The sequence below is a fragment of the Acipenser ruthenus genome, chromosome 22, assembly GCF_902713425.1.
Source record: "Acipenser ruthenus chromosome 22, fAciRut3.2 maternal haplotype, whole genome shotgun sequence".
In the NCBI taxonomy this organism is placed as follows: domain Eukaryota; kingdom Metazoa; phylum Chordata; class Actinopteri; order Acipenseriformes; family Acipenseridae; genus Acipenser; species Acipenser ruthenus.
The window spans coordinates 14005207-14030570 of NC_081210.1; the positions used below are offsets into that span (position 1 = coordinate 14005207).

A 25364-nucleotide genomic window follows, 5' to 3' on the forward strand; every position below is an offset into this window, starting at 1 on the left:
CCTCCCTCCAACCGACCCCGGACAGGACCGACTCCGAGGACAGGACCCCCACAGCACTTCACCCCCTCCCCCCACGGGGCTACTTCTCATCGGCACCCCACGGACGGCCTTCCTCCACCCCAATGGAGGGCGAGGTCGACCCCCAGCGGGGTGAGAGCAGAGAACCTCTCCCCACTGCCGAACCGGCAGCGGGACATACAAGCTCCGTGGGCGCCCTTTCACCCCACGTGTTACCGGTGCCATGAGGTCGGCCACCTTGCGCGGAATTGTCCGGCGGCGATGGAATATGGTGCGGCCTCCCATTACTTACCAACAGCACCAGGTAAGTCCAGGGGTAATGATTGGGAGGGGCATTGTTGATGTACGGGTTGGTGATGTGAGTACCCACGCGTTAGTGGACTCAGGATGTGGGCAGACTTTAATTGAAGAAGCTCTGTTGGCAGGGGTACCTTGGTGTCACGCGGGGTCGTGGTCATTTCCTGTATTCACGGGGATAACAAGGACTACCCCCTCACTAAATTAGATGTGACGATTGGCTGTCATACCCGCCGCGTAATCGTGGCAGTGGCTGCAAAGTTGCCATATCCAGTTATTTTAGGTCGAGACTGGCCATATTTTGAAACAATGATTAATAAAACGGTAACGCCAGTCTCCGGTAAGACCATGGGAGCAGCGGGGGAAACTATTGGGAAAATATTCCCGCTGCAAGCTGATTTGTTCTATTCCCGATTTCGCCCGAAAAAAACAAAAAAAGAGCGAAGGGTCGAAAAATGGGAAGGAATGTCAATAAGACAAGGCTGGGGTTTGGTGGGGGAAACTTCAGAGTCTGTTAAATGTAAGGGAAAGGGGATTGGGACTCAGTGTGACCTGTGGGGGCAGGTTACTGGGGCCCCCAGTGCTGAAGCTACTGTAGCTCTGCTCTATATCCCGAAGTTCTGGGACCGAGATGTGGACCTAGCGTTGGAACAAAAGAATGATCCTTCGCTGGCACACATCTGGGGGCAGGTTCGGTCTATCGAGGGGAAGGATGTAGAGGATAACCGGCCGCTTACATATCCTCACCACATTATTGGCGGGCATTTGCTGTATAGGGTATCCCAAGCCACGAGCACAAGCCAGATTGTAACACAATTACTCGTTCCTCAGTCTTTTCGACGTGAGATCATGCGGTTGGCTCACGATGTCCCCTGTTCGGGCCATTTAGGTAGCGATAAGACTCGGGAACGAATATTGGCTCGATTTTATTGGATGGGAGTCTATAGTGAGGTGACGCGATATGTAGCGGAGTGTCCGGAATGCCAGCAAGTAGCGCCGGGGCGGGTTCGCCCGGCCCCGCTGGTCCCACTGCCCCTGATCTCAGTTCTCTTTGAACGCATTGCTATGGACATAGTGGGTCCCTTGAGCCAGTCTGACTCTGGATACACGCACATTTTGGTAGTGGTGGACTACGTGACCAGATATCCAGAGGCAGTTCCATTGAGATCCACTAGTGCCGCAGCAGTTGCTCGAGAGTTAGTACAGATTATAACGAGAGTAGGGATTCCAAAAGAAATCCTCACTGATCACGGAACGAACTTCATGTCACAGTGTTTGAAAGAATTGTATAAATTGTTGCAAATTAAGTCCATTCGAACCTCTGTTTATCACCCGCAGACGGACGGTTTGGTGGAACGTTTTAATCAGACTTTAAAACAGATGCTGAAGCGGTTTGTCACCCAAGAGCAGAAACATTGGGCTAAACTCCTCCCCTACCTGATGTTTGCAGTGAGAGAGGTGCCTCAGAGCTCGACCAGGTTCTCTCCCTTTGAGCTGCTGTATGGGAGGCAACCACGGGGCATTCTGGATCTTGTGAAAGAAGGGTGGGAGGAGCAAACAAAAACTTCCAAAAACATAGTCAAATACGTAATCCTGTTAAAAGACCGCCTGGAATTGGTTGGTCGTTTGGCACAAGAAAACCTAAAACTAGCTCAGCATCGCCAAGAGCAGCAGTACAACAAACAAGCAAGAATTCGGACTTTTCGGCCAGGTGATAAAGTACTGCTGCTACTTCCTTCATCAGAGTCTAAGTTGTATGCTAAATGGCAGGGGCCATATGAGGTGATACGGGAAATTGGTAATGTGAATTATGAAATTAGACATCCCAATCGCCGAAATAAGACAGCAATTTATCACATTAACTTGCTAAAACCCTGGAATGAAAGGGAGGCCCTGTTTATAGCTGGTGACAGTTTAGAAGAGGATTTTGGTCCCACTGTCAATTCATTAGCTACAACTAACATTCTGATGGGAGAACAGTTACTTCCGGATCAGAAACGTGAGCTCTTCCAGTTGGTGGAAAGGTTTAGTGATGTTTTTTCTGATTTGCCCGGCAGAACTAATGTTATTTCTCATGCTATTATTACTCCGCCAGGTGTCAGGGTCCTAGAGAGACCGTACCGGATCCCGGAGAGTCGCAGGGGTCCTGTTCACAAGGAGGTGGAGGATATGCTCGAGCTTGGAGTCATTGAGCCTTCCCGGAGCGAGTGGTGCAGTCCTATCGTGATGGTGGGCAAAAAGGACGGCTCCACTTGGTTCTGTGTGGATTTCCGGAAGGTCAATGCCATCTCTAAGTTTGATGCGTATCCAATGCCCCGAGTGGACGAGCTCCTCGACCGACTGGGTAAGACGCGGTTAATTTCGACTTTGGATCTGACGAAGGGGTACTGGCAGATTCCACTCACTCAGAGCTCAAAAGAGAAAACTGCTTTCTCTACCCCAGATGGCTTGTTCCATTTCCGGACCATGCCCTTCGGGTTGCATGGAGCTCCCGCCACCTTTCAGAGACTGATGGACCAGGTCTTAGCTCCTCATCATCAGTACACAGCCGCATACATCGATGATGTAGTGATTTTTAGCTCCACCTGGAAGGAGCATATTATTAGGCTTTCAGCCATCCTACAGTCTCTAAGGGGGGCTGGGCTAACAGCCAAGCTGGGCAAGTGTGCATTTGGCAAACAGGAGACCCAGTATCTTGGCTATATTATGGGTAATGGCCGGGTAAAGCCTATCGCCTCCAAAGTCCAGGCGCTGGTGGAGACGGCGATCCCGAGAACCAAGTCACAGGTGAGATCACTACTGGGGTTAGCTGGCTATTATCGCCGTTTTATCCCCGAGTATGCCACCATAGTCAACCCCCTGGTCGATCTCACCCAAAAGGCTGCTCCAAAATTAGTTAAATGGACAGGGCAGTGTCAGGAAGCATTTGATATGATTAAGAAGCGATTCTGTCAAGCCCCCGCTCTGATTTCACCAGATTTCAGCAAAGAGTTCATCCTTCAGACTGATGCCTCCCACATTGGTCTGGGGGCAGTCCTGTCCCAACAAGTTGACGGATTGGAACACCCTATCATTTATTTGAGCAAAAAAAAATGGCTCCTAGGGAAATTAACTACTCCGTCATTGAGAAGGAGTGTTTAGCCATCAAATGGGCTACTCATGCTCTTCGCTATTACTTGTTGGGGCGTTCTTTCTCGCTTGTCACTGATCATGCTCCTTTAAGGTGGTGTGGCAATGCGCCCCGCCCCTGTGTGTATTTGTGTGTTATGTGTTGTGTGTTGCATGCGTGTGTAAATGTTGGTGTATAGTCATTGGTACACGGGATATAAACGGGTCTGTGTTTCACGTGTATTTAAAAAGTGTAGATTTGTATTTAGGCACGAGGAGGGCACAAATCACTTCACGTGCTGGTTAAATGTAATATGTGAGCACAGGGTTGCACATAATTAATTCACGTGCTGGGATTCAAGTGAATAATTAATTAGTAATTGAATCCCAGCACAACAGTATATATAGATGCACATTTCTGTCACTCGAGTTTGGGTGTTCGAGAGTGGAGAACGGGTGTGGAGAAGGAGAAACAAGAAAGAGAAAGAAAGTGAAAGAAAGCGTAAATATAAGTGTTTGTTCTCACCGTGTTTGTTTGTCTCCGTGCACCGTTTGTGTGTTAGTACGTTTTGTTTGTCTTTTTTATTTTGGCTTAAAGTGCCGTGTCCTGTTTTGTTTCAAACCTTTTATTTTCTGTTCTGTTTATTAAATGCTGAGTGCGATCACACGCTCAGCCTCAACAAAACCCCAAGTCTCTGTCTGTTTATTTCCTGCATCTGGTCTGACGCCACCCACTCCGGCCGTCTTTGTGACAGGTGGTTACACACGATGAAGGACAATAACGCTTGGATAACTTGGTGGTATCTAGCGCTGCAACCCTTCCACTATACAGTGAAACATCTTGCGGGTAAGGAGCATCAAAATGCAGATTTTTTTTCAAGGGAGGGGGGACCATTGGGGAATGTAGAGTTGGCCGAGTGTTCCTTCGGCATCACTCTGAGGGGTGAGATATGCGATAGAGAGAGAAAGGATCGATGCTGCAAATCTCCCTCCCGATTAGAAAGGGCACTGTGTAAGGGGGAAGGTATGCTGCCTCCTAGATCTACCACCTCGGTGGTAGGTGGAAACCGGAAGGTGACCATATTAGGAGGGGCACGTAGCTGCAAGTACTCAGGACGATTCCATTGCAGTCAGCTGCGGGGCAGCCCTCTATTGGAGAAATCATGGCGACGCGTTGGCTGCAGGGAGGAGTTTGCTGGGTACAAAGGGGAAGCAGCTACGTCAAAACCTCCCCTTACGCTGAGAATGTAAACAGACGGCCGGAGACTGTATTATTTTATTGTTTTGGATTACGTGTGTTTTGTGTTGCAGAGGAGGAGTGAGTCGCGGACCGGCAATATATATATAGAGCACGTCCCTGCACTGCACAGCACCGCACCGCACCACTCACGGCACCACGCGTCTCAGGACCGAGAGCACTGCGTGCACGGAGAACGTGGGGACGGACAAAGTCCCGTTTTTGTTTACTTTTTGTTGAGAGCTGCCGTGTACCCCCCAATACCATCGCTGGTAAAGGGGTGGACTTATTGGTGTTATTGTTATTATTTTTGGTTATTATTAAAACACGCAGACTGTTTTGGGAGAAAGATTGTGTGGACCTGAATCATTCACTGCACCACTACACCTGACCACAGGTTGCACATAATTAATTCACGTGCTGGGATTCAAGTGAATAATTAATTAGCAATTGAATCCCGGCACAACAGTATATATAGATGCACATTTCATTCACTCGGGGTTGTGTGTTCGGTGAGTGGAGAATGGGTGTGGAGAGGAGAAAGGAAAGTAAAATAATGTAAATAATAAGTGTTTAAACTCACCGTGTGTGTTTGTCTGTTCGTGCACTGTTTACTGTTTTATCGTTTTGTTCGTCTATTTATTTTGGCCTCAAGTGCCGCGTCCTGTGTTTTGTTTTGTTCAAACCTTTTATTTTACAATAAAACGGCGCAAGCAAGCGCATTTACCATTTCATCCACCGTCTGTCTGTGTACTCCTTTCTGGTCTGACGTAACCACTAGAGCCTGCTTGCCACAGTGATATACACCATGGGCTGCGTAATTTGAAGTGGAAAAGTCAAAGTGGCCTAGTGCCAGCCTGGAGCACATAATACAGTCGGCACCGCTTAGAACGGGCACATTTGTGTTAACGTGATCCGCCCACAGTAAGCGATGGACGGTATAAACACCCACACAATAACCTCACATTCAAAATGTCCCCCAGTCACCAGTACAGTAATCAAAACAAACACGTGTTGTGAAGGTCGGGTGGTTCCTACAGAACAGTTTCCTAATCCCAGACACTGGAAAATAGCCACGCCAGCCCCGTGCACAGCGTCACTGATCTGCAAAGGTTGTCTTGTTTGCCTTAAAGTGCTGCGCCTCTTTCTTTTTATTTTTTTCAGACTCCAGACAGGTAACTTCTTCAGTTTGTTCTTGGCTTTGGGTTTGAATTCAGCGGTTTCCACTGTGTTATCCAACAGATGACGGCTATGCCTACACCCTGTGTTTTTAAAACAAGGGTGTAATGTAAGCAATAAACCCTTAAAGGCATAGGAAGCCCTTAGGTCTGCCACAGCGTGTATGCGGTTAAAAATCTTTATCAAGACATGCATTACACCAATAAATGTTTTTATTAAAACCCAAAGTAATGCAAGTGCAGAAATGTACAGTACAGGTAGGCTACATTACTGCAAATTGCTTCTAGCAAAGAACTCTGTGATAAACGCATCTAGACGGTCTTTTTATGCAAGTATGGGCGGCAAACTTTGTCAGCATTTTCTAAAAAATCCCAATTTGGCTCTATATCAGGATGCTGCTGCATAGCACGCCGCAGTGTTAAAAGCACAGCACGCACATATGCAGCCATTCATAAAACATTCCCCAGTCATCCAGACGGTTTGCTGGTAAATCACAGGCAGGTGGTGAACTCCTCTAAAACAACGTGGGGTTTTTGATTTGTCAATCACATTGTTCACTGCCATCCATATTACAGCAAAGCAGGACTGAAATTATTTCCTTTCTCTTTCCAGCCATGCTTGCTTGCTGTTACAGTCAGTGCCATTTTTTCAAACTGTAAACCTGACACTGCGTACAGGGATTAAATAGCCAAGGTCCAGTACAGCCGATTGGTGGATTAGTAAGAGTGATTACTACAGTATAAGCAGTGTGTTTGTTATTTAAATCTATGTAAATGGCACATAACGAGATCCAAACAGATGAGTTTGCCGAAAATATATGTCGTGCTTAACACGGTATAAACAATGCCTTTGTTATTGAAATCAACGGGAATGGCAAACGGCAAAAGCTATTTGTCCAATATAAACGGCTGCCCGAAATAACCCTGGACGGTGTAAGTGGTGGATACTGTACCCCCAAAATGAATAAAACAATGTACACAAAGACAGGCAAATCAATCAGTTTAAAAGTCTCTAAAATCTTACATCAAACATAAGGACTCTAGGGACTAAGGATCATGTAGGCATAACACATTTTATAAAAAAGTTGCATTTTGCATACAATAATAGTTGTATTTTTGTGGTCACATGACTAAAAATCTACAAAAACTTGTCCCCAATGAAAAGGCCAGACTGCGACAAAAAAATAATATATAGTATGTCTGGTGTATCTTAAATGGAACACATGGTAAATTTTGGTGTAAAACAGCTAACTCCCAAAATCACAAAATTCTTGTAGCACAGAGCACCAAAAGGGCCTCAGCAGACAAGGGGTTAAACAGAAAGTCTTCAACGGAACCAAACCATAGTTAGAAAAGAATGTTATGAACTACAAAAGCTTAAACTCCTAGCAGCAGTGTGGAGTAGTGGTTAGGGCTCTGGACTCTTGACCGGAGGGTCGTGGGTTCAATCCCCAGTGGGGGACACTGCTGCTGTACCCCTGAGCAAGGTACTTTACCTAGATTGCTCCAGTAAAAACCCAGCTGTATAAATGGGTAATTGTATGTAAAAATAATGTGATATCTTGTAACAATTGTAAGTCGCCCTGGATAAGGGCGTCTGCTAAGAAATAAATAATAATAATAATAATAATAACTTGAATTCTGGAGAGTGCACCACAGACCCCTACCAGTAAAAGACTATATAAACATATAAACCCAGCCCACAAGGAGCATGAGGCTCCAAACTCCAAACACCCAGCGGTGCGCTCCTTGAAAAAAATCACAAGCAAACCTCAGCTGCAGATGCTCAGGGAGAAGGTCCTTGAAAGAAGAAAAGCTTATTATCATAACCCTGATTCCCTGAAATAGGAATATTAAGCATTACAAAATGGGTGTTCCCCTTTAAGACACCCGAACCTGAAAACTTTATACCAAAGACACTCGTCAGAGGAGGGTGACGTAGTGCTGCTCCACCCCTGCGAGCATAAAGCCACGGCTCACCCTGACAGTATCGCCATTTTCCTTCCAGAACTGCGACCATGGACGCTGTGACCTTGAAGTTAATGGTTAATATTCCTATTTCAGGGAACCAGGGTTAATAACCTAACATTCTCTTTCAAGTAGGGAATATTAACCATTACAAAATGGGTGAGTATACCCAAGCTGTCGCAAAGGACATGGAGCATACATCAATTAGACACAAAGGACAAGCCGAAGCCGCCTTGTGACTGGATCAATACCAGCATAGCTGGAATAAAAACAACATACCCCTGGTGGAATGGCCGGTGAGCTTCTTGGTTGGGGGCAGATTGGCCAGTTCATACGCAGTCTGTACTGCGCCCTCCGTTCTTGCTGGGGGGTCTACTATGGAAATGGCCCGCTTTTGCAGCAGAGCTGCTACCTCCTGAGCCACCTGAGCGATGTTATTGTCACGCCCCTGAAGGAGGGGTCGTGCTGGAACTGGAGTGACTAACCAGTTTGCACAGTGTTGAGCACCCAGGGGTCTGTGGTGCACTGTTCCCAGTAGTCCAAGTGGCTTCTGGAGAAGGAGCCCTGGGCTTGTGGCAGCAATATCCTAGGGCTGCTGCTTCGCCTGAGGCGCAGCCTGCGCCTGTTGCCTAGGCACAGGGTGCTTGAAAGGACGCTTGCCTCCGTGGAACGCAGTTGCGGGCTGTCTCCTGGCGGTACCACCTGAAGTGGGAGCACCTTGTTGTACCGGTTTCCTCTGAAACTGGGGCTTAGGATGCCACTGAGCTGCAGGATGGCTTACGTGGTTGAGGGGTCTCTTAGGGAGAAGGCGCACCAATTCCTTGGTGGACTCCCTAACGCGGTGAGATTGCTGTAGCATCCCGTCTACCACCGGGCCAAATGTGTGGCCTGGAGTGACCGGAGCGTCCAGCAGTGCTGTCTTATCGCCATCAAGCACGCATGCTTGGTAGAGCCAGAGCTGCCTGTGCGCAGCCACCAATGCTGCCAGGTTTCTGCCTATCACTTGTCCGCTAAGCTTGGATGACCGTAGCAGGTTCCTGGAAATTAGGCACAGCTCGTCCAGTTGAGACGAGGGCCTATAGTTCTCAGAGAGGGACCTAATAAGTTGCGCCTGGTAAGCTACAAGTACGCTATTGTAGCTTCCCCGGCATGCGGTAAACGCACTAGCTGCATAGGCTTTCTTTAAAATGACTTCCATCACTCTGCACTGCTTATTCGGGCACACCACGTCCTTGGCTAGCAAAGACAGGTTGGTAGGCTGAACAAGCGCAGCAATGGGGGCCTCTACTGGCGGAAAGTTGGTAAGACCCAGCTTGTCCACTTCAAACACTCAGTGAGTCTACAGAACGGGAAACTGCCGCGGCCGTAGCTGGGTGAGCCCAGGTGGACTGTAGCTCGAACAGAAAATCCGGATGAACCGGAGGGGCAGCAGGAGTGATAGGGGGCTGCTCGTCATAAATGGAGCGCCTCTCATCCCTTGTTTCAGCCCAAGGAACCTGTAAAGCCGCAGTAGCTCAGCGGGAGCTGCATGATCGGAATGTCCGATTCAGCATCATCCAAAGGGAGCACCATGTCCTGATCGTCAGCGGTGACAATAGACAGCATATTGCTCTCTAACCCACTAGCCACTACCTGCAAAGGTGCAGGGGGAGTGGGTGCTGGAGGGTCCGGTATTACCGGTGGGACTGAGCGCTCTTGCAGGCGTGACAATCGCCTGCTGGCGTGACACAACCTCCCAGATTTTGTCTATCTGTCCATTTTGGAGGAGGGGAAAGTGAAGGGGATTTGGAAGAGGACGAGGAAGAAGACAAGGAACTAGGTTTCTCAGCTCTACTCTTTCTAGCACTGTGCCTGCCCCCTCTTGACACAGAGCCCCGGGAGGAGGGTCCAGCCTCACTCATTGGTGACGCTGAATGCCGCACAGGCATGGAGGAACACCCCTTTGAGCAGCGTGCTACCCAATTCTCCAGCGTACACTTGGTGAAGGAAGCACACAAATCACAAAAAGTGATGTCAGTCAAGGCCCTATGCACATGCTCAGGACCCAGACAGACTCTGGTACACTGATAGTGTAAGGATTATTGTCGACCTTGTCAAACAGGTAACACAGCAATAACTATCCATGATGTGGTACGGAACAGAAAAGCCAGAGCACTTGTTATGTTTTTTTTTTAATCACTCTCCCTGCAGTCATTTAGAGGACAGATCTCAAACCCCAGTGCACTTGAGCAGACATTTTGAAAAGAGCTTTGAAACAGACTTTAAGTGTATAAAGTTATAAGTGTAAAAAGTTGTCAGGATGTTAACAATGAAAAGACAAATGACAGGTTTGTTATTTAACCAGTAGCAGCATGTGGGGATGTATAAAGCTATATTTTTCGGAACCCCGCTACTTACTCTAAGACTTTTTTCTGACTAAGATTTCTATTATTTTCTACTTCTGTATTCAGTACACGGCTGCTATAAAGTGAACAGCACTTCCCTCCAGCCTTGTGTCTCGTGTGAGTGTTCATAGTAAGTCCTCGATCTTTCCAAGCTCTAATATTTTAGATTGGAAATGACTCAGCTGCTCCTACACTGACCTACATTACAGGAAGCAGTTCAAGGCAAAGTAGTTAACACAATCACAACCAAAGAGAAATTCACTTCAAATGAAAACACACTCATTATACAAGATGTAAAGAATATTCAAAGCAGAACTTCAATAAGCAGACAGTGAGGGGCTTTTTCTGCCATTCACAGAATTGTTTATTGCCCTTCATTCAGTATACTGTTAAAGGCGTTTGACACAAACAAGGATATCTACAAAGTCCAGGGCCTATTGTATTACTAACTGCTGTACTGCAGACATTAGTAGATTTAATTCTACTAAACTTATTAACTGCAATAGCATCACGTCTCTTGATCATAATTTAACAAATGAAGGAATCAACTGTTGTATTCATGTTTTCAGGGAAACTACAGCACCTTCTGTTAAAATGAGGCCCAGGTTTTAACATTCACATCACTGCTCTAATAATAACTGTTTACCGCATCGTGGCTTCAAGTGCTTTAACATCATGTTTTGCATTTATATTAGCGGAATAGATCTCAAAGGTGCAGTTTTGAAAGAAACACGTCTTATAGCAAACATGTATTTTCATTTTAAAACATATCTGGTACTTTTAGGTTAAAGAAAGTTCTTAGTTTCTATGACTTTTTCCCAGGAAGCCTATTGCACTTGCACTTCCTGGGCATGTTACTGACTGAAAGCAGTAACATGCAGTAGCAGCTGGTTGGTTAAATACAGGAAAAAGGCAGTTTAAACGGTGGCAACACCCTCCAGCTGACAAAGCAAATGCAAACAGAAATTTCTTTAACCAAGTGTAGCACCAGATATCACATTATAAAATATTTACTATACACGTTTCTTTCAAAACTGCATACTTGAGACTTATGGGAGTGCACAACAGGTGCAATTTCTGGAATTGTTTTGTGGGCCGCAATCACTTTACCTCTATAGGGTCCACCTAATGTTAAAAACCCTGTCAGTGACCTGGCCTGTTAAAAAGCATCTATCTTTTTCTGTGGTTTTTATTATTTGTACTGAACAGGGTTAGTTTCAGACTATTTCACTTTTTTTTATAGAAGCCTAGTGTGTACACATTCATTTCATATATGACATGTACCTGTAACCTTTATAGTTAGAATTATAGCCACAAACCTAACAGTAAAAAACTGGCGGAAATAGCTCGGACCTTAAACGTCAGAATCTTCATTCTGTTTTTCTTCTCGGAGAAGGCCATGTGTCTGTGTTTCCTGACCCCTGAGCTTTCAACTCTGCTTCTCCACGTCTGTGCTTCCTGACCCCTGAGCTTTCAACTCTGCTTCACCATGTCTGTGCTGCCTGACCCCTGAGCTTTCAACTCTGGTTCTCCATGTCTGTGCTTCCTGACCCCTGAGCTTTCAACTCTGCTTCTTCACGTCTGTGCTTCCTGACCCCTGAGCTTTCAACTCTGCTTCTCCACGTCTGTGCTTCCTGACCCCTGAGCTTTCAACTCTGCTTCACCATGTCTGTGCTGCCTGACCTGAGCTTTCAACTCTGGTTCTCCATGTCTGTGCTTCCTGACCCCTGAGCTTTCAACTCTGCTTCTTCACGTCTGTGCTTCTTGACCCGAGCTTTCAACTCTGCTTCTCCACGTCTGTGCTTCCTGACCCCTGAGCTTTCAACTCTGCTTCACCATGTCTGTGCTGCCTGACCTGAGCTTTCAACTCTGCTTCACCATGTCTGTGCTTCCTGACCCCTGAGCTTTCAACTCTTCACCATGTCTGTGCTGCCTGACCTGAGCTTTCAACTCTGCTTCACCATGTCTGTGCTGCCTGACCCCTGAGCTTTCAACTCTGGTTCTCCATGTCTGTGCTTCCTGACCCCTGAGCTTTCAACTCTGCTTCTTCACGTCTGTGCTTCCTGACCCCTGAGCTTTCAACTCTGCTTCTCCACGTCTGTGCTTCCTGACCCCTGAGCTTTCAACTCTGCTTCACCATGTCTGTGCTTCCTGACCCCTGAGCTTTCAACTCTGCTTCACCATGTCTGTGCTTCCTGACCTGAGCTTTCAACTCTGCTTCACCATGTCTGTGCTTCCTGACCCCTGAGCTTTCAACTCTGCTTCTTCACGTCTGTGCTTCCTGACCCCTGAGCTTTCAACTCTGCTTCTCCACGTCTGTGCTTCCTGACCCCTGAGCTTTCAACTCTGCTTCTCCACGTCTGTGCTTCCTGACCCCTGAGCTTTCAACTCTGCTTCACCACGTCTGTGCTGCCTGACCTGAGCTTTCAACTCTGCTTCACCATGTCTGTGCTTCCTGACCCCTGAGCTTTCAACTCTGCTTCACCATGTCTGTGCTTCCTGACCCCTGAGCTTTCAACTCCGCTTCTCCATGAGATCTCAGAGCAGGCGGGGCGAACACAGCTCTCTCTGGAATCAGGAAGCACACACACAGGCCGGACATTGATACACATGAATTTCAATCCATTGATGACATTATATCCAACACACTGGACATACATATAAAACGGTAACTATACATTAGAATAATGTATAGTACTGTCAAAAATGATGGCAACACTTATACAAATCATGTTGATCATTGTGAAAATTATGCTTCAGTGAAAACTGAAATACAATAAGAAATAAAGGAACAATACCAAATAATGATCTAAGCAGAAACAGCAATAGAGAAACACATACACCACTGTAATAGGATACCAAACAGGTGAGACATTATTATTTAAGGTATCTGTAGAAGTGTTTCTATCATTCTTAACAGTACTTTTTAGATACAAAGTTCTGGTTCTGCTTTCTTAGTGGGGAGCTGTTTTGAAAGCAGGCTATAAAAGAAAAAACAGGAAACACAAGACACATGGCAGTGATGGAGGGGGAAGGAGGGGGAATGGAGCACTCAGACTTACCCCTCAGACCCAGGAGCTGTCCCCGGTGTAGGACTACAGCTAGAGGAGAGAGGAGAGGAGAGGGGAGGAGAGAGGAGAGAGGGGAGAGGAGTGGGGAGAGAGGAGAGAGGAGAGAGGAGCAGAGGAGAGAGGAGCGGGGGAGAGAGAAGAGAGAGGAGAGATGGGGAAAGGAGAAATGGGGAAAGGAGAGATAGAGGGAAGTGCAGAGAAGGAAGAGAGGGAGAGAGGAGAGAGTGGGGAGAGGAGGGGGAGAGAGAAGAGGGGAGAGAGCAGGGAGAGAGGAGATGAGAAAGGGGGAGAGAAGAGGGGAAAGGAGAGAGAGGGGAGTGCAGAGAGGGGAGAGAGGAGAGAGAGGGGGAGAGGAGGGAGAGAGGAGATAGGGAGAGATGAGAGGGAACAGAGTGGGGAGAGGGGAGAGAGGAGGGGAAAGGAGAGAGAGGGGAATGCAGAGAGGAGAGAGGGGGGGAGAGGAGGGAGAGAGGAGATAGGGAGAGATGAGAGGGAACAGAGTGGGGAGAGAGGAGAGAGGAGAGGAGATGAGAAAGGAGGGGAAAGGAGAGATAGAGGGGAGTGCAGAGAGGGGAGAGAAGAGAGAGGGGGAGAGGAAGTGGAGAGAGGAGATAGGCAGAGATGAGAGGGGAGAGCGTGGAGAGAGGAGCGTGGAGATGAGAGGGGGAAAGGAGAGATAGAGGGGAGTGCAGAGAGGGGAGAGAGAGAGGAGGAGGAAAGAGGGGGGATAGAGGGGGCAATAGGGTCAAGGGAGGGAGTGGATGTGACAGGGCAAGAAAGAAAAGGGGAGGGAGAGTGGAAGAGAATAAAGACAGGTAAAGATCTGTTTGTTACTAGGGAGATTAACAAGCCATCTGCTGTACAGGTCCCTGAGGTGAGAATGGAATATGCAGATGAACAGAACAGTGGAACACTAACACTTACCAGGGCTAGTTCCACTGAGTTACAGGCAGTCAGATCATTCAGATTATCACAGTTTATCAGAGGTAAAGGCAACTGTCTACCTGGTGAGAGGCTTATTAACAGAAAGCTAAGAAAACAGACAGCTAAATTATCTGCCTAACGTTTCTCAAAGCGTTCTGCTCCAAATAGTTAGTGTTTATTTTTCTGAAAGGACACCAGTTACAATTCTATTTGCATGCTGTACCCCAGTTGTTTATTCCTAACTTACTGGAAGCTTTTTCCCCATTCAGAAAAACAATGCTTACACTTTGTAGAGAGCTTTGAGGTTTTAGAAGGACTCAATGTGTTACTCTGTGCCAGAACGCTAATGCAGACTTTTTTTAAATATATATTTTTCTAAAATGTAAAATAAATTTAAACAAATGTTTTCCATTTATTTTCTTTAAAATAACTCAAACTACTAGAACATTTGACACTGCTTTTTCTGTGTGTTTTCAGTGTCAAACTAATTATTTCTTGCAAAGCTGACCGGAAGTACATCATTGAAGTATCTGTCAGGAGCGTTTGATAAATATTCTTCACTAACAGCTTCAAATAAATTACCATTGAAAAATCACATTCACCTTTACCATAATTAAGGCTACGATTTTGGCACGACAAGTTTTAGTACATTTCACAGGCGAGTTGTGCCAAAAAACCAAGAATTCACGGAAAGGTCACGGAAAGGCCACCAAATAATGTAGGTTTAGCTACATCAACATACACAAGAGCTTTTAAATAGTACACCAAAACCAATACTGTAGAATCTATTGCTTTTGACTGCTGACAAGTTTAAATGTAACTTTAGAGTACAAAACTTAGTTAAAGGTCCTTTCACACCAACGGTACATTGTTGTTTTTTTTTTGTTTGTTTGATTTTTAGAATACTGTACGATGCGGGTTTTCACACCAGCCGCGTAGCAAAACAGACGGTCTCTGAAATAAACTGTGTTCCTATTTCTCTGTGTGCATCCGGCGTAAATGTACATATATATACAAAATCAGCATGTCAAATAATTATTTTTATTACCGTGTTAAAAATGAAACTGTATATATTTTTTCTAAGGCTGGGGCGATGCCTAATCTTTCACTATCGATATATCGTTCTCCAAAAAAGCAGAAGCATCGATTTCATTGACGTACGAAAGGGTAAAAAAACCCTGCTGTAATACATGTGGAGCTGTGGATTACTGTGTAACATTGCTAGTAACGCTTTAAAGACTACTATGCATATTAAATTGATTACATCTGTTTATGCATATAGTAAATCATTTTTTTTTTTTTTTTTTACCTTATTCATGTTGATTTGTACCAGTTGGGGGTCAAAGCAAAATCCCCCCCCCAAAAAAAGTTGTTTAAATCCATTACAAGTCATAGTAACAACCAATTAAGGGGAAAAAAACTAATTTAAAAAAAGTTATCACTGTCCCCAGCAGTTTAGTAACAGGAATGTTGTCCTTGGCTTACATTTTAATATAAACCTATAAATGTGGTTCGGGGGGTGGAGCCAGGCCCACCTGCATCCTATCATCTTCTTTCATCAATTAAATCTTCCTTATTTAGCCATCAGTCACCCCATCTAGCTGGCTTGTGTTTTTTCGTTTTTTGGTGTAAACCTAAGTGGATTTCAAGACTCTCAAATTCTATCCTCGGTCATCTCAGTTAGATCTAGGTATCGACACTCGGAAAATGTCAGGAAAAAAGCGTCTCTGGGATAGGTTCTCAAACTGAAAAAATATCCACGTTTGTTGATTTTTTTCTGAAATCTAAGGTGACATCACTTCCCTCTTATACACGTGATACTATTGATATGCTCAATGTTTTAAAAACTGTAGATGATATTGAAGATGGTTCGTTTCTGGTAGATGTGGAAAGTCTCTGTACCAACATCCCTCACCGAGGAGGCTTAAAGCAATAGAACATTTTTTGGACTTGCGTCCTTGTAACACCTTACCGAGTACTAGGTGTATAAAAGATTTGGCTGAACTGGTTTTGACTTATAATTCTTTTTTGTTTCAAAGTGATTGTTTTTTGCAGATTAAGGGAACGGCTATGGGGAGTACTATGGCCTCCAACTATGCAAATCTTTATATGGGATTTTTTGAGAGCTGCTTTGTGTCCGATCCTCAGCCTAACCTCTTTCTTTCATCCATAAAACTTTGGCGTCGTTACAGACTATATTTTTTTTTATTTGGGTGAGTACACATACAGAATTATTGGAATACTTAAATAGTGTCAATGAAAATGTAAATTTTTTTTATCAGTTTAGGATTATTTTTTTGGATAATTTAATAAGGAAAATCATGGTTTGAGTACTGATTTATACTGTAAACCCACTGAGAGAAATTCATTTTTGAGAGCGGCTAGTTTTCATCCTGTTCTGCTCAAGAAAAGTCTGTCTATTAGTCAATTTAGTAGACTACAGAGAATTTGTAGTTCTGAGGATCGATATCACCAACAGGCGGAGACTTTAACACATAGGTTTAGGGAGAAGGGTTACGCTGAGGATTGGATACAGGACGCTTCTTTAAAAGACCACCTAACTTAAAAGATCTTTTAGTTAAGTCAGATTTACCTCCCATCCCTGATGGTAACTATACATGTGGTCAATGTGCACAGTGCAAGTTTACTTACCAATGTAACTTCTTTAGCCATCCGGTTACTGGTAGGAACATCAAAATTAAAAGGTATTATATTAGGTAGTGGGTCCTATGTTCATTTTCATTTTAGAAAAATACAAAATAAAAATAAAATAACAAATATTTTATTAACCCAGAATAATACTTAACAATCATCCTGTACTTAATTTTTGGATATGCTGCTTTATATATTTTTTTTACTTCGTAACAATTGTTGCTATATAAGTATAATTGTGTAGACTTATTTTTTAAAACATATATGCTTGTTATAATGTCTTCACATAATATGTTTGATGTATGTGAAGATGATTTGCTAATTTAGATACTTAATTTGATGTTTTATGTAATTGGCTACGATGTCATTGGCTTTTTGTGAGGAATTTGTTAATTGATGCTATTATCTTTTACTCATCTGTTGGTTATTGACTATAATTATTTAACCAATTGTATATATACTGTGGTGTTTGTTATGTTCTTTGTCCTGATGAAGATCTCTTGCAGATCGAAACGTTGATCTTGGGTATAATAAAATATAAACAGTTTGGAGCATAATATATAAGTGTGCAGGTACTATGTTTGTATAAAATCTTCCTACCTGCACCTTGAAAGACTTTGGATGTGTGTATGTTTTCTTCTTGTTTCATACTTCTCAACGCTTACCATGTTCCATTTCTGCTTCACCTTCTTGACAATTTTATATTGATCTCTCCTTCTTCAGATCCGCCAGCAGAAGCGATTTCTAATCTTAAAAGTTTATTTTCAGAAGTCGCCGTTCCGCTTTCAAAAGAAAAAACAATCGGCCCCCAGAATTCTCTGGAATGTCTTGGAATCATTCTAGACACAGAAAAGTTTAAAGCCAGCCTACCCGAGTCTAAACTCAACCATATTCGTTTTCTTATTCAAAACTTTCAGATCAGTAAAACAATCAGGAAATCTGCACTGCTTTCCTTGACGGGGTCATTTCAACTTCCCCCAAGGGAGGACGTTTATATCTCGACTACTTGTGCTCGACTCTTACATTAAAATATCTTCAGAAGATAGGAAAGACATTAAAATGTGGTCTGCTCTTATTCAGCACTGGAACGGCCTTTCTATGTTTTATGACAATTTCATTTCAGCACCACACGACCTGGCTTTGTTTACAGATGTCTCATCTCTGGGATTCGGAGGTCTCTTAAACAATCAATGGTTTTCGAGTACATGGCCTCAGGAAATTGAAAATCTATCTCCACATCAAAAATCCAGAGTTGTTCTCGAAATATATCCAATAGTTGCAGCTACTCAGCTAAGCTACAGTGCACATTATAAATAAAGGACGTTCCAGCTCCCCTCTTATCATACAATTACTGTCGTGGCTAGTATGGATTTCAGTTTCCAACAATTTCCTAATACAAGCTCGCCACCCACTGGGCTTTTATAATAATGCAGCTGATCCTCTTTCTCGTTTACAGATTTCCAAATTCCACAGTCTGGTTCCTACAACTCTGCCATCTCCAGCAGCAACTCCACAGTTCTATCAGCTGATTTTCAACTGAATCCAACTGAATCGAACTATCAATAAGCTACTTAATTCAGCTCAAGATTACATGGCTTCAGCACTTGCCCCTTCTACCAGATCCTCATACTCTACAGGTTGGGCCTGTTATGTAACTTTCTGCTCCCAAAGCAAAATTAATCCTACTCCATTTCTATTTCCAGCTTAACTACTCTAGGTAACTGCTGCTGTAGCTGTAGCTGTGGCAAGGACAATGTATTTAGATTTCAAAAATCAACTCTCCTCTGTGCCACTACACTTCCATGCTGAAGTACATCGCAGAACGCAAGACCATTTCATCCTCTGACCCTTTATCAATTCAAGCCGGTCCATTGTATCAAGGCATTGGTTTTCTTCACATCTCTCCACTGTGGTGTCCAGAGCAGGTCTTCCCCCACAATTCTACACTCCTCATTCATTCAGAATAGGGGCAGCTACATCAGCTGCAAAAGCAAATATCAACCAGCATCTAAGCAAAAATATGGGGCGCTAGACCTCATCAGCAGTCAAAGCTTATATTCGTTCTTCACCAGCCGAAATATCCTCAGCCCATTAGTCCATTGCTAGTATGTCCGGATTGGGGATGACCTTTCCTCCAGGCCACCAAACATTTCTTCCTAAAGAAAGGGTTTTTTTCCTTTCCATTGTGCGGAGAGTCTTCACATAATCAGTAGGGTACAGCTTACTAACCGCTTTGTCGTGTTAAGTGTCTTCTTCGCCTTTTTGTGTTAATTGTTTTCTCTCTCTTTTTTCTCCTTTTCTTTATGCATTGGTGGTTCCCCTTTTTCTTTTCATAGGTGTCTTCAGCCCTCCTTTAGCATGCATGATTCCTTGTCTTCTTCTCTTTCAGGTTCTAATGCCTCTATTTATGTGAGATCCCCAAGCAGCGGAACCCCTCTTGTTTGTCGGGTCTCCTCAGAGATGGTGACCCCTCTCCTGTTTGTCGGGTCTCCTCAGTGACGGAACCCCCCTTCTATTATGTTGGGCTTTTTGAGGAGGCAGAGCCCCTCTCTATATGTTCTAACATCTACTATCTTCATGTTTTTATTTCTGGTTCGCAAGCCTCTTTGTATGTCCGGTCATCTCAGAGACAGTGACCCCTCTTCGTATGTCGGGTTACCTCAGAGATGGTAACCCCTCTCCTGTGTGTCGGGTCTCCTCAATGACGGAACCCCCTTCTATATGTTGGGCCTTGAAGAGGCAGAGCCCCTCTCTCTACATGTTTTATATGTTATTAACTCCATGTCTTAAACACTACATCAGGAACATGATAGTGTCCACATTTTCTTTTAATTTAAGCAATGACTGGCACTTGCTTACAATCTGCCCAGAATTACTAAATACGCAGAATTCTGCATTATATATTTAGGACATTTTAATAAAACGCCAAAAAATAACAGCAGTGCGTTTCTAAAACGCAGATGTAAAAGACCACATTTCCCCTTTTCATCCCTATCCAATAATTTCATTTATATTACGAAGTAGTTGTATGCAATGCAATGTGTTAAAATGGTTCCACTGCTCCCTGCATCCTTTCAAAAAAAAAAAAAGCCTCAGTATCCCATGTAGCACTGCGCACGCCCCTGGTATTAGAGTGACTCAGTAACATGTATCAGAGCATCTCAAAAACACATGCTCAAAAATCATGCCTTTAAGATCCTCAGAATTATTAAGACTTTGATTTGGAAAGAGCACAAGTCATTTTTTACTTAGATGCTAAAAGGAAAATTTAAAGAACTTTTAAACAGCAAAACTGTAAATAGTTGTGATGTTGACAGCTACCCGCAGAGACATTAGTACATGTTCTACAACACTGATTTTTACATTGTGAACGGGGGATTTTCAAAAGAAAACATTTTGTGGTAAGCTTGTCTTTATGTCTTTTTCTACTACCATTATTTATACTGTGTATGGTTTTGCATGTTAACGTTGTTAATCTGAAATAGTTACACTGGAAAATAATATGTTGATGCAATATGTAAAAACGCAGATGTTTGGTTGAAAATGCAGGTTTTGAGATGCAGGTATGCTTTTTACAAATGCAGATTTAAAGGCTAGTGCAACCTCTGCATCTCATTAAATGGTCACACAAATTAGTTGTGTTACGGGAGTATCCCAAACATTACTTTCTTTACTTTTCTTTCCGTCTTACTTTAGAAATTAATTTCCAAATATCGGAAGGCATTGTCGCTACAGTATTTAATTCAAACACAACTCTCTGAACTTGCTGTGTTACTTTGAAGATTCCTGCACAGATCCAATCCCATCAGTAAACACTCACAGGGGCGGGGCAGGGGGGAGAAGGTGATCTCAATCATATGCAGATTCATGAGTCAGACCTGAGGGGAGCAGAGAAGCTCTGCGCTTAATGCAAAAAATAATTGCTGATTCCAAATTTAATAGAAAATAAAAGCGTTCCTTTGCTTAAACCCTTTACACAAAAACGATGCACAGACTTGACTATCGATTGTTGTCAAATGGTATGATGCATCGATAAATTGCCTCAGCTTTAATTTTTCTTTAATAATAAGAACGACATGTTGAAATTGGTTGTTTCTGAGTAGCCTACAGAGCACTGCCAAAAAAACAGAGAGTTGAAAATTCAAACCACACAGGCAGGCACCGTGTCCAACAAACGGGGCATCAGAAAAAAAGACTTCAAAACAGATAAACCTCTCATTTTATCTACAGTTTGCAGGAAATAAAAAAAGATGTTCAACAGTAGTCTGAAGTATTTTGTTTAGCAATGTTTAGTTTTTTAGAAAGTGAGTATTTATTTTCAGCAGACTACTTGTACACTACATTGTATGAAAAAAAGTTAAGAAATAAAATGTAAGTATTCATTAATATATATATTTTTTTTATTTATTTTTTTTAATTTAGTCGTTGCCAATTAGTTTTTATTATTTTCTCCCCAATTTGAAATGCCCAATTATTTTTAGGCTCAGCTGACCGCAACCACCCCTGCGCTGACTCGGGAGGAGCGAAGATGAACACACGCTGTCCTCCGAAGCGTGTGCCGTCAGCCACCCGCTTCTTTACACTCTGCAGACTCACCATGCAGACGCCTCAGAGCTACAGCGTCGGAGGACAACGCAGCTCTGGGCAGCTTACAGGTAATCCGGCAGGCGCCCGGCCAGACTACAGGGGTCGCTGCTGCGCGGTGAACCGAGGACACCCTGGCCGACCTAACCCTCCCTCCACCCGGACGACGCTCGGCCAATTGAGCGCCGCCCCCTGGGAGCTCCCGTCCACGGACGGCTGTGGAATAGCCTGGACTCGAACCGGCGATGTCCAGGCTATAGAGCGCATCCTGCACTCTAGCGAGTGCTTTTACTGGATGCGCCACTCGGGAGCCCCTTCATTAATATTTTTTTAAGATGCAAACCCACTTTTGTTTCAAAAAATAAATTAACAAGCGCTGTATGTATGTGAAGATCACAACCGAGAGTTTACAGTAACATGCGATCTGTGTTCATTTACATGCTCGCTCAGCTACAAAACACAAATCTCATTCACTGACCTGCATAGCTACACGTAAATGCTGTGTGCTACACAACCAAACAATTTACAGATACTCGCAGGTTTGTATTTTCAGTGCATGACATACTGCATTTTTAAAGGAAAAAAATAACAGCAGTGCGTTTCTAAAACGCAGATGTAAAAGACCACATTTCCCCTTTTCATCCCTATCCAATAATTTCATTTATATTACGAAGTAGTTGTATGCAATGTGTAAAAATGGTTCCACTGCTCCCTGCATCCTTTCAAAAAAAAAAAAAAAGCCTCAGTATCCCATGTAGCATGCTGTGTGCTACACAACCAAACAATTTACAGATACTCGCAGGTTTGTATTTTCAGTGCATGACATACTGCATTTTTAAAAGAAATAAAGGAAGTACCTAACCAAATGTGTTTTACATCCATTTCCAAGATTTCACAGACTTTTGTTCAAATTCACGATTTTCACGATTTCCGTGACCTCCGTGACAAAATCGTAGCCTTAACCAGATGTAAAATCTGAGACCAGCAAAATGATATAAATATATATTAGGTAAGATTTACTGGAATTATTTTGTTAATGTACTTTATGATGGGTTTATTTTTTTGTTGGGTAGAAATCCAGCTCAAGTGGACCAAATCCTGGAGACATTGCTATTGACCTTTCACCACTCAGTTCACAGGCATCCACATTACACTGAAGGACAGGGTACAGTAGATACAGTGGGTACTCACTCTCAGTCAGAGGGATAGAGATCACCACTCCGTTCCCTGTCCCTACCCACAGCAGGTTCCCTGCGATCAGCAGAGCTGTGATTCGCACAAACGAGAAGCCCAGCTTTCCAGTACCTGCCAATCAATCAGGAGAAGGGGGTTAATTCTGAAGCATGTCACATTTCACCTCTCTTATACAAGTTTCCAACTGTAAAAGCAAAGTGTAATAAAGCATAGTAAAGCATAGGCAAGCATTGTAAAGCCCAGAGAGGTGTACTAAAGCATATTTAAAAAAAAAAAACTATAGAAAATGGGAAAACTTTTATAAGATTGATTTGTCTCTGTTGCTGTCAGCTATTTATTTAAAAAGACAAATAGAATTGATGGGCTAAATTGATAATTGATAACCAGTGGTGTACCACAGGGATCAGTATTAGGTCCTCTGCTGTTCCTAATCTACATTAATGATTTAGATTCTGGTATAGTAAGCAAACTTGTTAAATTTGCAGACGACACAAAAATAGGAGGAGTGGCAAAAACTTTTGCAGCAGCAAAGGTCATTCAAAATGATCTATACAGCATTCAGAACTGGGCAGACACATGGCAAATGACATTTAATACAGAAAAGTGTAAAGTACTGCACGCAGGCAATAAAAATGTGCATTATAAATATCATATGGGAGATACTGAAATTGAAGAAGGAATCTATGAAAAAGATAAGAACATAAGAACATAAGAAAGTTTACAAACGAGAGGAGGCCATTCAGCCCATCTTGCTCGTTTGGTTGTTAGTAGCTCATTGATCCCAGAATCTCATCAAGCAGCTTCTTGAAGGATCCCAGGGTGTCAGCTTCAACAACATTACTGGGGAGTTGGTTCCAGACCCTCACAATTCTCTGCGTAAAAAAGTAAAAAGTGCTTCCTATTTTCTGTTCTGAATGCCCCTTTATCTAAATCTCCATTTGTGACCCCTGGTCTGTTTCTTTTTTCAGGTCAAAGAAGTCCCCTGGGTTGACATTGTCTATACCTTTTAGGATTTTGAATGTTTGAATCAGATCGCCGCGTAGTCTTCTTTGTTCAAGACTGAATAGATTCAATTATTTTAGCCTGTCTGCATACGACATGCCTTTTAAACCCGGGATAATTCTGGTTGCTCTTCTTTGCACTCTTTCTAGAGCAGCAATATCCTTTTTGTAACGAGTTGACCAGAACTGAACACAATATTCTAGGTGAGGTCTTACTAATGCATTGTAGAGTTTTAACATTACTTCCCTTGATTTAAATTCAACACTTCTCACAATATATCAGAGCATCTTGTTAGCCTTTTTTATAGCTTCCCCACATTGTCTAGATGAAGACATTTCTGAGTCAACATAAACTCCTAGGTCTTTTTCATAGTTCACTTCTTCAATTTCAGTATCTCCCATATGATATTTATAATGCACATTTTTATTGCCCGCATGCAATACTTTACACTTTTCTCTATTAAATTTTCACCATTTTCTTCAGTCAGATTTGCTGAATGCAAGTGTGGGCATTTGTGTTACTTGTCATTTTATTGGATGCTGAGTTCCAGAACAAAGTCACGCCCCTGGGGGAGGGCGTGGTATAGTATGCAGGGCATTGTGGTGATTGAAGTTCTGCACTGATGATGACCTCATAATCAAAAGGAATAGAAAAAAAAACATGCACTGTAAAAATAGGCAAAAAACAGCCAAACCGCCGAAGACAATATTTACCCGCTAGATGCTTTCAAAACAAGCCACATTTATAACAGTTGTCTGTAAAAGTAAGCATTTCTGCTGTTATTTTTTTATGTAATTATTTATCTTCAATTTCTGACTTGTTTGTATATTTGTTTCAGAGACGGTAAGATATTAAAGTTTTGAATAAGGCAGTTGATATTTTTTCGAGGCTACTCGTAGAGTACAGACGCGCTGGATGAGGAGACAAGTACTTTGAATAATCCTGTAAAACGCGTTGAATAAGGCGTCAGCTAAATTAATTATTATTATTATTATTATTATTATTATTATTATTATTATTATTATCAATAATAATAATAATAATAATAATAATAATAATAATAATAATAATAATAATAATAATAATAATCATCATCAATCACAGGGTGGCTATTAGCAGACTTGACACTTGACCATTGTGACTTGAGACTTGACTTGAGACTTGGCTGTTGGGACTTGGGACTTGACTTGGGTCTTGACAAAAATGACTTGGTTACAACTCTGTCTGGAAGAAAGTGGGCGGCAAAGAAAGCTGTGGAAGATGCAAAGGCTGCCCATCGAATTAGTGATATCATGGGGCAAGTTCAGCATGGAAGAGGGGGTCTTGGTCTCAGTTCAGCTCCTCCTACATGGCACAAGGCAGCCCCAGCTCAAAGGAGGAAGCTGGTAGTCAACAAGGTGCAAAAGCAGGAGGAGAGGATGAGGTGTATAAAGGCCATTTCCCAGGCCAAGCAGAGAGAATGGATGAGAGAGGATGGGAGAGTGTGGAACAACGCAAGATTGGCTGGCAAGACCTATGGTCAATGGAACAGAGCAGGATCAGTTTCCTCATCAGGTCAACATATGATGTTCTCCCATCACCACAGAACCTAAACCTCCGGGTAGGAGAGGATCCCTCATGTCCTTTGTGTTCATCACCTGCAACATTAAGGCACATTTTGACAGGATGTAAGGTGGCTCTTAGCCAAGGACAGTTTACTTGGCGCCATGACCAGGTGCTGCAATGTTGGGCCTTAGCATTGGAAGAC

General features: G+C 43.3%; 1 protein-coding gene across 5 annotated transcripts in view; it reads right to left on the bottom strand.

Moving 5' to 3' along the window:
* Nucleotides 1–25364, bottom strand: part of LOC117431353 (C-Jun-amino-terminal kinase-interacting protein 3) — a 217073-nt gene that overhangs the window by 18624 nt on the left and 173085 nt on the right. For 4 of the 5 annotated variants that reach the window (XM_058996000.1, XM_034052192.3, XM_058996002.1 and 1 more), the window contains 2 exons: nt 22613–22726; nt 13253–13291 (listed from right to left, as the gene is read on the bottom strand). In XM_058996000.1, the coding sequence (XP_058851983.1) occupies nt 13253–13291; nt 22613–22726 (153 nt within the window). The remainder of the gene's footprint in view (nt 1–13252; nt 13292–22612; nt 22727–25364) is intronic. The other variant, XM_058996001.1, reaches the window with a different exon arrangement.